We start from the raw sequence: 14075 nt of genomic DNA, 5'->3' as shown, positions 1-14075 counted from the left end.
GTTGGGGCAGCCTTCCCTCACTCATCTCCCCCGCCACCCCTTCCTCATCTCCAGAGATCTGACAAGGGAGAAGTTGGACTTGGGAGACTTCCAGTGGTGACGTTGTGACAGTGTGCGGAAAGAAGAATGGGCTCCATTCCTTTACTCCAAAACTATACGTTGGGGGGACCCCACAGGGCTACGCAAGTCTTGAAGAGATTCGAAGTGGAGGAGGGAAAACCGAGGACAGTGTGGTGGAGAGCGACTGCCCCTGCAATGAAGGGATACCCTTCTAGTCCAGCGTGCAAGCGCCTGTCATTTCTTAATGACGGATCTGAATCCAACTGAAAAGAAGCAAGAACTTGGAATAACAGACTGGCATCGATCGGACTCTGCAGTGTGAGGATCGAGAGTGATGAAAAGTGACAGCCTGAAAAGAAGGTTCGTAAATCGTAAAGGGTGAAAGAGATAGTCTCCAAGTGAAATCGGGTTGGAGCTCGAAAAGCAGCAGCGATTTGGTGGTGGTGAAAGCGGTGTTGGGTTGAAGGGCTTGCCCAAGCTAACTAATTTTCTGAAATAGAGCGAATAGTGAACAAGGAGACGACAGAGAAAATGGAACTAAATAGATTCAAGACATTTGGAGTCAGAATGGGAAGAAGCCGGAACAGGTGTTTAAGAACTTTGTGGAACTGATTACTAATTACAGACCACTTTCCCTCGGTGATGCTAAAGACAGAGAGGAACAGAAGGCAAAGTGGCTGATACAATAGAGACGATCGAAGTTCACAGAAAAGGAGGTCATGCATTGCACAGTAAATTTAACTGATAATATAAATCCAACTAAAGATAAGAACATTTAGTGATGAAGGTGTCTGATAAAATGATTAATAAAATAATTGACAATATCATGATTGTCAAAAATTAAGATCTTTGTGTAATCAATAACAGGTTTAGAATATTGGGAAATATTGAGCTATATTATAATGTGTGTGTGTGTGTGTGTGTGTATGTATGTATGTATATGTATGCATATTTGTTTTCTGAGGTTCTCGTGGGTATTTGTATGTGGATCTTTGGTTATTCGGGTTTTCTCCCGCGTAAGATTGGAAGTATCTAGGTGATGTTTCGATGAAGTCTCATTCATCATCTTCAGGCTTGTGTCTTCAGCTTTGTGCTTCTCAGAGTAATGTGAGCTTGCAGCTGCTTCTTCCTTTTAACTGCTCGTTAAACTTCTGTGTGGGTGTGAGTCTGCTTTCTACTTGGAAGTGTGGTGGTAGCATCTTGTGTGGCCCTCGTGGGTGTGGGTCTGGTGTCATTCTTCATGTTAGATACTCGTCTGTTCATGAGGGTGGGTTTCCAAATGGCTGGTAGGTGGGAGGTGTCACCTCGTTTATTCATGCTATGTGGGTTCTGGTATTTTTAAAGTCAATTTCATGTCGATTTTGGTTGGGGTTTCTTTTTGGATTAGTTTTTGGAGGATCTTGCTGATTTTGTCTGTAGTGCCTTTTATATATGGGAAGAGGGCTTTGCCGTTCTCTTGTCCTCTGTCTTGGATTTTGGTTAGGGTTTCTTTTTGGATTAAGAAACCCCAACCAAAATCCAAGACAGAGAACAAGAGAACGGCAAAGCCCTCCTCCCATATATAAAAGGCACTACAGACAAAATCAGCAAGATCCTCCAAAAACACAACATTAAAACAGCATTCTGCACAAACAGAAAAATATCCACCATCCTAAGAAACCCTAAAGACAAAATCGAGTTAGAAAACCAAGGAGTATACGAAATCCCTTGCACCGCCTGCCCCACCACATACATTGGACAAACTAACAGAAGAATAAGTGCACGCATTGAAGAACACAAGAACTCAATCAAAAAAGAAGAACCGACCTCTTCCCTGGTCCAACACCTCAAAGCCATAGGACATGAGATTGACTTTAAAAATACCAGAACTATCGCCAAAACTGAACACTTCAACAACAGAATAATCAGAGAAGCCATAGAGATAGAAAAACGCCCACACAGCATGAATAAACGAGATGACACCTCCCGCCTACCAGCCATTTGGAAACCCGCCCTCATGAACAGACGAGTACCTAACATGAAGAATGACACCAGACCCACACCCACGAGGGCCACACAAGATGCTACCACCACACTTCCAAGTAGAAAGCAGACTCACACCCACACAGAAGATGAGACAAGACCACGGACCAGAAGCCGCTCCGCAGCTGCATCACTACCCGCTTCAAACCCCTCCGACCCATACATGAAGCGAACTGACGCCCACCATGAAGATGCGGCACGACCACGAACGCGAAGCCAAACAGCAGGATCACAGCTCACCAGCTCAAATCCCCCAGCAACTAAGACTAACCTGAGCACAACCAAGCCCCCACCTGAACAGAACACACCTCCAGCCAATCAGAACACAGCCAATCCCCCAACCAATCAGAACACAGCCAAACCCCCAACCAATGAGAACACACCCCCAGCCAATCAGAACACAGCCAAGCCCCCACCCAATCAAGTCACACTCCCACGAGCAGTTAAAAGGAAGAAGCAGCTGCAAGCTCACATTACTCTGAGAAGCACAAAGCTGAAGACACAAGCCTGAAGATGATGAATGAGACTTCATCGAAACGTCGCCTAGATACTTCCAATCTTATGCGGGAGAAAACCCGAATAACCAAAGATCCATAAGTATGTATGTATGTATGTATGTATGTATGTAGATTTTTGTAGATTTTCACGGGTACAGGTATGTAGGTCTAGGTGTGTTTGGGTCTTTTCCTGTGTAAGATTAAGAGTATCTTGGTGACGTTTCGGCGAGGTCCCACTCGCCATCCTCAGGCTGGTGCTTTCAGCTTCATGCCAGTGCAAGCAGTGTGTGAACGGAGCTGCCGTCTTTCCATAAATACTGGTGGTGGGGGCTGGTGTGCTGGGCTGGTTGGCTGCGCTGCTGCCTCTTGATTGGTTGATGGAGTTGATGTTGGTATAATGGGCTGTGTGATGGACTTGTGAGTTTTCTTGTGGAGATATCCTGGATCTTCTGCTGTAATCTCCTGGGTCGTTTGTTTTGTAGTGATCTTTTTTTCATTAGCCTCTCGTGTTTTAACGGCTTGGGTAATGGGTTATGTGATGGGCTTACGAGTTCTTTTGTTGTGGTATCCTGGGTCCTGCGTTGTAATCTCCTGGGCCGTTTGTGTTTTGATCTCTTTTCCATTAGCCTCCTGTGTAGTCACGGCTCGCGCAGCCTCTTCTCTCTCTCTCTCTCTCTCTCTCTCTCTCTCTCTCACACACACACACACACACACACACAGACACAGACACACACACACACACACACACACACGATGATGCTGGACTGATCCTAATTGAAAGGTAGCTCTTACAAAATGCCAGGTTCTATAAAACACACGACATAAAACTTGTAATTATGACTAGAAACAAAGGTACAAGCCCACACCTGGAAAATAGATTCAAGTTTATTTCTAACTAAGCATTTTACCTATCTTTTCAGCAAATTCCTGAAATCTTTCCTGTTTAAATTATTCCTAAATTTCCTGAGTTGAAGTTGAAAGTTGAAGTTCTTGGGGATTCCGTTCAGTTAATTGTGAGGCTCCTGGGAAGATGGAACAAGCCCTTCTTTAATTTTAATGTGTGTGTGTAATCTCCCTGCATACATGATTCCAATCATATAAGGTTGAACGTGAACTGGAAAATGGTTAGTGTCAGTGAATGTAGAATTGTGCTTTGTAGGCCATTCGCTAATTTTCTGTCCTAGGTTGGTTTAAGACTTTTATAATTTTTAGAAATAGTTACGAATAGATATACTAATAACTGACACTTAACACTTATGGAACATGCAAAAAGTGTAGCATTACAGATAGTCCCTGACTTATGAATGCAGTTAGGACTGGATTTCCGGTCCATGGTTATTGAGATAATAAGTCAGGGCACTCTTATGACTGGATCTGTCATGTCCCCATCAGACCCTGAATCTGTGGGGGGAAACGAGCTGGAACTGGAGCCGACAAAGATCGAGGGGGTGACTGTTGGTTTTGGAGGAAAATGGAGAGGAGCAGCCCCACTCAGGCCAGGGCCTTTCAGGATTGAGATGGCTTGTAGGAAGGGAGGAATGGGGGCAAGATGACCAAGAGAAGCTAAATAGTGAACATGAGAGACAGAGCTCAAGCAGTGAGCAGGGACACCCCTCTCCTGATCCTTGAGCAAGGAGAGTAGAAAGAAAGCGAGAAGGCAAGACTGACCCGGCTACTCAGGAGGAGAGCACCCTGCCCTTCTTCACAAGGCACATCTGGAGACTGAGACTTAAGGAGATACTGTGGGGAGAGGCATTTGTTGGGAACGAACACTGAATTCATGGAGAGTTGAGTGCCGACATTTGAACTTTCCTGAATTCCTTACATTCTTTCTGAATTTCTGGTTACTTGTCTTGCTCCTTTGATTCCTGGACTCCTCAATTTGCCCTGCTAGATTTCTTGCTTTGCAGCCATGGTGCTCACAGCTTTGGGCTGGACTATTTGCAGCCAGAGGCTGCTTGAGGTGTATGAGTGGGTGTGTCATCATTTTGCTCTGGGACTTGTCAGAAACATGGGTGCGTCTGGGGAAATTTGGAGCAATAAAGGGGTAGGTTGAACTGCCAGCTGCCTGTGTTATCTCTGCTGTGTCCTGGGTCATTACAGGATCTGATTTTATGACATTTTTTCAGTGATCATTGTAAGTAAATCACAATTGTTAAGCAAATCTGTGGTAATTAAGCAAACATCACTATTGTGTGAACCCACTTTTCTGAATGATCATTTTTTTTGCCAGAAACCAACAAGAACTCACAAAACACAGTGACATGGCCGCAGGATACTGTATCCAGTTGTAAAGACAACTTGGTTGTCAAGAACCCAAAATCCAGTTCCATGACTTTGGTGGTGTGTGTAGCATTACTTTCCACAATGGGAGAAAGTATTGTATGGAGTGTAAAGGGTCTGTTCTGGGTCCGTCACTATTTAGACTTACCAGTTTGTAAGAAATTTGTTGACAGACAGACAGACTAGGTAGAAGCATTCCTCCATTACTGGCAAAATTGGAATACCAATTCCAGATGTTTTAGATGTTGTTCTTGGGTGGTTGAAAAGATGGTCCTGCTATTTACATAGGCAGTTGTGTATGTTGCTGGATCAAACTTCAACTAAGTTTTAAATGTAATCAGCCTGTGATAAATTTGGAAGACTGACGTTTTGCCATTTCCTGCAAGGAAATCTGACAGCAGCTGTAGGTTGAGTCCAGCATGAAAGTGTTCCTGATTCGGAGACTTTCGGTTTGCAGGGCTTCGGCGGCAGGCAGGAATCCGCGATCGTGTGTGGTTTCTGCCTGGGCTTGCCGCTGGAGCGCCCCAAGCCAGCTGGCTTCGGGGCTAAGCCACCCTGTAGAGGTGGTGAAGAGGGAGGAGATCCCAGCAGGGTCGAGGAAAGCCTCATCTTTCCTCCTCAGCCGGCTAAACTCCCTTTCCTGAAGGCGGTAAGAGCGGCGGTCAGAAATGGCCGCCTCAAAAGAAGCACTCATCTGGAAAAGAAGGTGCAGGAGGAGGTTAAGAAGTGAAAGTTTTGGCTGACCGGGATAAGAAGCAATAACTAAGGTATCCTGGAATTTAAATTTTATAAAAGATACATCGCTCCCAAAGAAGACTCGGAAGCAGCGAATGAAAGTGAAAAGTGAAAGTTTTTTTTTCACTCTCCTTCCTTACGTTGACAGCGAAGAGAGATGAATGAGAAATCGAAAAAATCCGCTTTGGCACCAATAGGTAATTAAACTGGAAATATAATTAAATGCCAAGGGGACAACAAAGATTTCTGAACACTATTTTTTTTTTCTTGCTATAAGTGGGAAGGGAGAGGAAAAGAATAAGGGCAGGATTTGGAAGGAGGAGTCTGCCTGGAATTCAAAAGAATCTAAAGTTAAATCTTAATAAGACTTCTAAAAGATACATTTTAACTGGAACTCTGCAACTAAATAGTAACCCCAGGAAGAGAAAGTGAAAAAAGAAGAAAGTGTTAAAAGAAACAGCTTGTCTGTATTTGGATTGCTTGGTGACTTTGGGACTTCTGGAAATTATATTTGAATGACTAAAAACAATTGGGTGGTTGTTTAAAAAAATTCTACAATGGTATCACTTGTGGATGAACTGAAAATGGAATTTAAAAAATATAAAGAAGAGGAACAAGAAGGGAAGGGCTCTCTTGGCTCCATTTTTCAATTCTTAGAAATGGTGATCTGTACTTATGAGAAATTACAAGAAAAGACTGCGCAACAAGAAGATTGGGACAAAGAAGAAGCCATGTTTAATGAACAAGTAACTTTATCTGGGGAAGAAAGGGGAAAGGGGGGAAAGAGAATGGAAAATTTAAGACCTAAAAAAACAGCCAAAAAAGGGAAAAATAATGTGAAAAGTGGATATAATGTTAGAAAGCAACAGAAAAGGGGAATACAGAAGAGGGAAATGGAGGTGGAGAGACAAAGGGGTAAAAAGGGGAGAGAGAAGAAGCAAGGGAGGGAGGAAGGGAAGAGAAGTTACAAAGTTTTGGAGCAAGATGTAAAGAAACAGGACTTATTCAGAGATAATGGGTGAAAATTTAATTGAAAAGGCGATTCTGCAAAGGTACATAAGATTATATTGTTATATTTGTATTAGAAATAATGTTAGAAAATTGGAAACAACATATGATTAAAAAGTGGGATAAAATAGTCAGTGTAATTCAGTGAAACTTTTGTGAACAAAATAAATGAATGAAATAAATGAGAGAATTCAATTAGGAAGGAATGGGAACATTTTAATTATTCAATGTTTTATAAAATATAAGTGAAGTGGGGGGGAAGTAACTATGGAAAGTTTATAAGTGTTCCCATAGAAGTATGATACCTATTTGAAAAGTAATGTGTAAAATGTTCAAGATTTAAATGAATATTAATATTAACGATAGAATTGAATTGGTACGGATTGTTTTAATTATATTATATATTCATAATTTTTTCTTTTTTTAAAATACAGTGTGTAGTTTTAGAATGTACCAAGCAGAATCCGAATGGAAGTTATGTATTAAGTGTTATAATTTTAGGGGAAAGATATAAAGGCGTCATACTCCAATCAGTGATTACAGGAGAAATTTTGTTCAATGAGAAAAGATAATAGACAGCTGAAACAGGACAGACAAAGAATATAAGTATAATGATCTGAATTGAAATGAAATAAATAAAATAAAATTTTAGAAAGTTAAAAGAGGGGAGAAGCTATATAGAAAATGTAGAATGGTAATAAGATATGGAATGGTATATAAAAATGAGCATGAACTTGAATTTGTGTCTGTATGAAGAGATGTAACCCAGGATCAAGCTGCTTTCAAAAAAGATGTTTTATGTTTTTATGTTTTGTTTGTTTATGTTTGTTTTTAAAAATCAATAAAATTTTCAAAAAAAAAGTGTTCCTGATTCATTCTAGCTCAGGGGTGTCAAACTCAAGGCATGTGGGTCAGATTTGGCCTGTGTGGTGTTTATATTTGGCCTGCAGGGCTGCCCTACAAACAGCAAAGGACCAACCTGCGATGTCTCTGCCAGCAAAAACAGCCAGGGGAGGGGGGCCTGCAGCTCTATTTTCAGCCATGATGGCCTTCTTCACTGCTCTGCCAGCAAAAATGGAGCCTGGGGAGGCCGCGCACAGCCCCCCAGGCCCTGCTTTTGGCCACAATAGCCTCATGCACCCTTCTGCCAGTGAAAAGAGTTCAGGGGGGCTGTGCATTCCCCATCAGTCCCTGTTTTTGGCCATGATGGCCTTCTGCAGCCTTCTGCCAGCTAAAACTGGGCCCATTTTTGCTGGCAGAGGGCTGTAGGAGACCATTGCCCCCCGAGCTCCATTTTCACTGGCAGTGGGCTAGCAAAACAAACTAAAAACAAAACAAAAGGAGAAATGTGACCACTTTTGCATTTGAGCATGGAAGAAGGGACAGGAAATGGGAATGGTAAAGAGGAAAGACAAAGAAAAACAAGGAAAGGGAAAATAAGGAAAGGGGAAGGAAGAGAGAAGGAAAAAAAGGAAGGAAGGAGATTATAATGAGAGTGAAGGGGGTCTGAGGGAAGTCTGAAATCGAGTTTGACACCCGTGTTCAAGCTGCTTAAGCAGGTCATCAGAGCAAGTTGTTTCAGTTTTTTTTATTATGTCCACATAAAATGTATTTCCTTCCCAGGCTTATGCCCTCTTGTGGATCAATCTATCCCTTCTGCCTACATCTCATTCTCTTTTTCAGAGATTTTAAATTTGTTATTAGACTGCTGCTTCAACACACTGATTTACGTTCCTGTGACTATATTATGAATTAGCCTACCCAGGCTGAAGACCAATACTGATTTCCCGGTTTGAATGTGCATCCCCGGAATGTGTATATCATATTATCATGCCTTTTATTGATTTGGGGTATTTCTCAGATTTTCCTGTACTAGGAATCAAGGCTGGGTGTTCTGTCATCTAAAATGACAAATGTTGATGCTTGGAAGATATTGATGTTTTCTTCTTCCTCATACTGATTAGAAATCAACTACAGATATCCTGGAATAACTGAATATCTTTCCCAGCAACATATTTGAAGGTAAAATCCCAGATAAGGATATTGCACAACTTTGTATGGAAACAAAAACTGGCAAGTTCATTTGTTGTTATATTCTTGAATAGAAGTTTTATCTTCATGCTATGCTCTGCTGACACTTTATGCTAAGAATCCAGTAACCAAGTTTTAACTATTTAGAGTGCATTTAACCCCCAATATGCTTAGGAGAGAGACATTTTTAGTTTGCTTTATTTTTTATCAATCTGGAAATTGAACTTTACAAAAATATTGCAGTGGGATCTTCATACAGTCCTTGATATTCTCCATTCCCTAACAGATGTCACATGATTTGACATATTCAGTCACATCCAGGTCATATCCAGTCCAGTAAAAAATTGTCTTGCCTAAGCTTAACATATACTTACCAAACCTCCTAGACTTGTTTCTGAAATAGGCATCTAATTTTTGTCCTTGGAGGAGATTTTTCTGATACAGTAATACTTTTCTTTTAGTTGATTGTATCAGGCCGCTCAAAGCTGAACAAGGTCAAAGAAGCATAGACATCATAAGGTATTCTGAATGCTAGCCTTAGAATTGTGGAATTCACTATATAATGAATTTCCAACCCTCACTATAAATGAGTCCTTTAAAATGAAGTTTCTGAGTAGTTTAAAACACTTCCCACCTGAGTTAAATTGCAATTTTTAAGATAAACTGTCAACAAACTTTCCTTGTAATGATTGTTTATCTCTGTTCTCCCTCCATTACATTCCCAACCTCCCCACAATCTCTCATAAGGGAGCTGGTTCCACCTCCACACAGATGTTGGGTAGGCTTTCTCTTGAATTCCTCTGTATTATTTCTAAGGACTGCTCCCAGCATCTTGTAGGCACTCTTCTTTTCTAACTTTTGAGAGGATTGGGGGAGGTGGGAGTCTTTTGCTTCCCGAAGGGCCTGCCATTTCAATTTTCTGGTTTACTTGATACCCTGACCTGAAATTCTTTTAGTCTGGCAGCATCTCATATAGATGTGTCTCTGGTTTTCATGAGAGCCTCTGAGTAATACTTCGCTGTCAAGATTAAGAAGTAAGTCCATGTTGGCTAACCTTTAGTTCTTTTTCATAGTTGGCATGATTTCCCATATATCCAGGACCCTGACCATATGTTCTTTATCATATGTATTTAACACACAATCTTTCACATTCACGTGAAAAATATGGAAATTAAGTTGTCTTTTAAAATTAACTTACTGTATATATGATATGTTGTTTGATTTTAAAATATTTTTATTAGAATATGTATTTTTATATTTTTTCTTGGTTTTGCTCTTGAATTTTCCTTTGTAAAGAAAAGATAGAAACATAAGTAATTAAATGTTTATACTGGTGAACTTATTTCAGATTTCCCGTTTTTACAGGTTTTTCCCTTGGTCTCCATACCTATATGTTTTCTCCTAACTTTTTTCTGTCAAGCATGCATAGAGATGATATTCCCTCACAACAAACTATCACTCTCCAGCTTTTCAACTGGATTGCTACTGGATATCCATCACTGATAATCTCAAATGATTGTCCCTCAAATGGTTCTTTTGGCTGAGGAGGCAAAGATATCTTCTCATTCCTCAATGTCACATAGGAAAACTCTGTCCTAACATTGAACTTGTAATTAAAAATAAAATCACTTTTATATGTGCAAATCACTTTATGATTATGCCAAGAAAAATCAGAATATGCAGATTCCAGAAAATGCACACAAACCAGGTAGCTAACAAAAATTGATATTGGAGAGAGCAAGAGAGTACAAGAAAGGCTTCTCTTTGTTTCATTGTCTATAGCAAGGGTTTCCAAACTTCAATCTGAGGGCATTTTGCAAACATTCAAGGGCCTAGGGGAAAAATCAATTTTATAAATGAGCGAATAAAATTTAATTGAATGAATATGTTTTATTTTGCTCCGTGTGATAAGATTCAAAACAACAGCAAAAAAAGAAATGTGACAACTAGGAAGAAACAACATGCTTATGTAGACAAATGTTATAAGAAAAATGGCAAACATTAGCAAATGCTCTGAAGAAATAATAAATTGATAACTGCAGATGAGAAAAGGCTTTTTTTCCAATAAATTTTATTACTTAAATTTTACATATTTAGATTAAATGAGAATCTGTCCAATTTTGTGGCAAAGAATACAAATAATAAACACCCCCCAAAAAGAATTCCAGTAAAACACAGAAATTCTAGCAATTGCAGATTTTAAACAACTTAAAATATATGTTTTTATGCCATAATTCCAAATTCTTCTATTCCTTCTATATAGAAGGCTTTATTTGTATACGTAGTATAGTGTTCTATGTATCTTTTTATTTTGCTTCAAGTGTAATATGACTCAAGGTACTGAAACATGTCTGATCTATCTTGTTTAGCTGCTTTGCTCCAGTGTAAACAGTTCTAAACACAGGAGAGAGGTGGCTAAAGCAAAGTTGTGAAACTGATTCAATCCAGTAAATAAAACTCTCGGTGGATATTTCAGTGAAATGATTTGATTGAGGTTGTCTTTAAATAAAACCATCCTATTTAAAAACCCATCTTTTTGATATCAAAATCCTAGTTGATTATTTCTTAAAATTGCAGTATGGTTTTGATCCAGCTCACAATTAAAATTCAAATGGCAACCTTAATATATTACGAATGTGTTCATGTAGTTTTCAGTTGAGCTCAACCTGAAAAAGATTTTGCTTTCAAAACTTTTCTTTAAAAAAAGGGGATTATTTTCTGGAACTACTGGTTTGGTTGTCAGTATTACTATGCTAGTTTTATGTCCTTTCTTTAGAACTGTTAAGACCATATTTCCTTAGAGAAGCTTCATATTTATTCAATTTAATTTCAGAGCCATCTGATTCCATAGTGCCTCTTGGAGGCTTACAATTAAAAAAGAAGGAAGTAGTGTATTAGAAAAAATGATAACTGATTGAAATGCTAATTGAAAAACAGTAAACAAAAAGTGTGGACTGTTTAGACTTTCTATATGCACTGTACCTTATCCTAAAGTCTGGGAGAACAACCAAGTTTTAATGGTTTTGTGAATGCCAGTACGATGAAAGTTTATGAATCCCTCTACTTCCGGTTGACATCATGGCGAGAATGGCTTGGAAATTAGCGGGCTCCGCCGAGTCCCACAAAATCCAACCAGCAACTGCTATCGGGAGATCCTATGGGGTCAAAGCCACCTTGTAGGGGCAGCGAAAAAAGGAGAAGTGCTTTGTGGACCATGAGGAATTCACAATTTCCTTGTTAGGTCTGAAACAATCTCTCCTGAGTGACAGCAGGGATGACGGCCATTTTTGGCAGCCACAAGCTGGGACAACTGGGACCGTAAGATTTGTGCTGGAGCGGTTCATGGACAGAGCATTAAAACAGGATGAGATGATATTCAACTCTTACTCTAAAGACTTATCTTAAATATAAAAAATTTAAAAAATAATCTCCAAATGCTAAGGAAACAGCAATTAGGCACAACAGAAAAGATTAAAGATTGAAAATTAAGAGGCAAAAGAATGCCCAAAGGAAGCTTTAAAATATAGAAAGCTTGGAAAAAAGTAACCTGAAAGGTGATTTTTGAGAGAAACTATTTCTTATTTGTACTTTTAAACCTGGATTTATCAGAAAATCAGCTGTTTTTTACATACTGTTTAATGTTGGAACTTGGAAGGGGAGCCATCTACTGGACGAAGAGGAGCACTACAGCATGAGAACTTTCAATGAAAGTGAGGAATGTTTAATACACAAAACAGAAGAAAGTAAATAACACCTGGAAGGCAGCCCAACCTTGTCTTTGTCTTAGAAGACAAGTTGGATATTTTGAACTATTAAGTGAGTTTCTTTCCCCTCTTGAATTTTTAAGACAAAATAAATTGCAAACGATTAAATTCTGTTGAAACTAGTTATTGGATTGAGGACTTGAACGATTGGAGAAAACTGGATTAATTTGTATTTGGATTACTAATGTTATTTGACAGAACATCTCACGAGGCAAAAGAAGAAAAGTGATAGAAAAGGAGAAAAATTAAATAAGACTTTAAAATTTGGACAATTGGGAAGATAAATAATTGGAAAGCCAAAAGACTAAAATACTAAAGAATTTTAAAAATTATAACTTTATGGATTTGGACGTATAACTATGAGATTGACTAAATCTTATTAATAACTGGTTCCGTGGGAGTGTTTAAATATTGAGATGTTGGAACTATATATTGAGTAATTTTTATTGAATTGTAGCAAAATGGATTACCAGGGGATAATAGGATATGAAGAAATAATTTTGATGCTTAAAAACATGCATGAAACTCTAAAGAACAATAAGGAGACAAGGGGATTGTTTAAAGATAAAGACATGAGTGCAGAAGTCTCTCAAAATTGGACGGGGGGGAAGCTGAACATGACATTCAGGAAATAGATGAGAAATCAGAAGAAGCAATGGAAGAGAAAAATCAAAATGAGGTGCAAGAAGACAAAGATAATGAAGAGAAAGGATTGATAAGTAGGAATCAAATAGATAATTCCTTAAAAGTTTATAATAGAACAGAGGAAAGAAAAGTAAAATCTCTTCAAAAGAAAAAGAAAAATTTAGAGAAAAAAAGAAAAATCTAAAAAAACGAAAGACTTATGGATGAATGTTTAAAAGAAGCAGCAGAAAGAGACAACAGGCAACCCAGAGGGAATACTTAGTGGGTATAAAAATACTTTAAAAAGTTATAAGATTCAAAGAGAGAGAAATAAAAAGGTGATTAATGTTGAATATGCAATGAGAGTAAAGTCTGATGTAAGACTTTACTCATTGGTTCAGATTTAACAGATCAGATAATCAGAGTTGGAAGGGACCTTGTAGGTCATCTTGTCCAACCCCCCGCCCAAGCAGGAGACCCTACACTACTGACAAATGGCAGTCCAATCTCTTCTTGAAAGTTTTCCAGGCAGGAAAATGAACGGCTGTCAATGGCTGAAAGGACTGTCAATTTAACAAGGACAGCTCCTTGTTAAAGGGACTGCCGAGGCACATTACAGTCAGTTTTTGTTACAGGAGCTTTAATAAAGAACTACCCATGGCTCCATTTAACCCAGCTGCCGAAGACATACCTGTTCCTGGAAGCAAATGACTTTCTGGATTTGACGGAAAACAGGAAGAGAGCCGTTTTCCTGATCCATTGCAGTCACTCCATTTTTAAGATAGCTAAAGCCCTATCAGTGACCGCTGAATTGAGGACATTAACATGGAGGATGTTAGAGAAAACACTACGAGATTATGCAGCAGTGGATTCTTCATTGATAAAGCATGAATTTTTGCTGAAGGTAGCAGAAGGAAGGAGACATGATTGGTGAATTTGTTTCAAAGTTGAAATTGCAATCGGGTACGAATTCCTCAACATGGATGAAGCAATGAGGGATAGGCTTGTGTTGGGCTTGAGAGAAAACTCTGCAGAGCCAACTATTAGCTAA

General features: G+C 39.2%; 1 protein-coding gene across 4 annotated transcripts in view; it reads left to right on the top strand.

The window, feature by feature from the left end:
• Positions 1–14075, top strand: part of POLA1 (DNA polymerase alpha 1, catalytic subunit) — a 382299-nt gene that overhangs the window by 209913 nt on the left and 158311 nt on the right. Inside the window, exon 35 of one of the 4 annotated variants that reach the window (XM_087938184.1) lies at positions 8570–8689. The exons of the other annotated variants lie outside the window; for them this stretch is intronic. Coding sequence (XP_087794310.1) covers positions 8570–8596 — 27 coding nt within the window. The 3' untranslated portion in view covers positions 8597–8689. Of the gene's footprint in view, positions 1–8569; positions 8690–14075 lie in introns of those variants that run through there. 4 annotated transcript variants of the gene reach the window in all.

Source organism: Pseudonaja textilis, chromosome 8, assembly GCF_049901715.1.
Source record: "Pseudonaja textilis isolate UNSWEBS1 chromosome 8, rPseTex1.2, whole genome shotgun sequence".
Taxonomy (NCBI): Eukaryota; Metazoa; Chordata; class Lepidosauria; order Squamata; family Elapidae; genus Pseudonaja; species Pseudonaja textilis.
The sequence above is the reverse complement of the archived record's forward strand: the minus strand, read 5'-3'. Positions and strand labels throughout refer to the sequence as shown.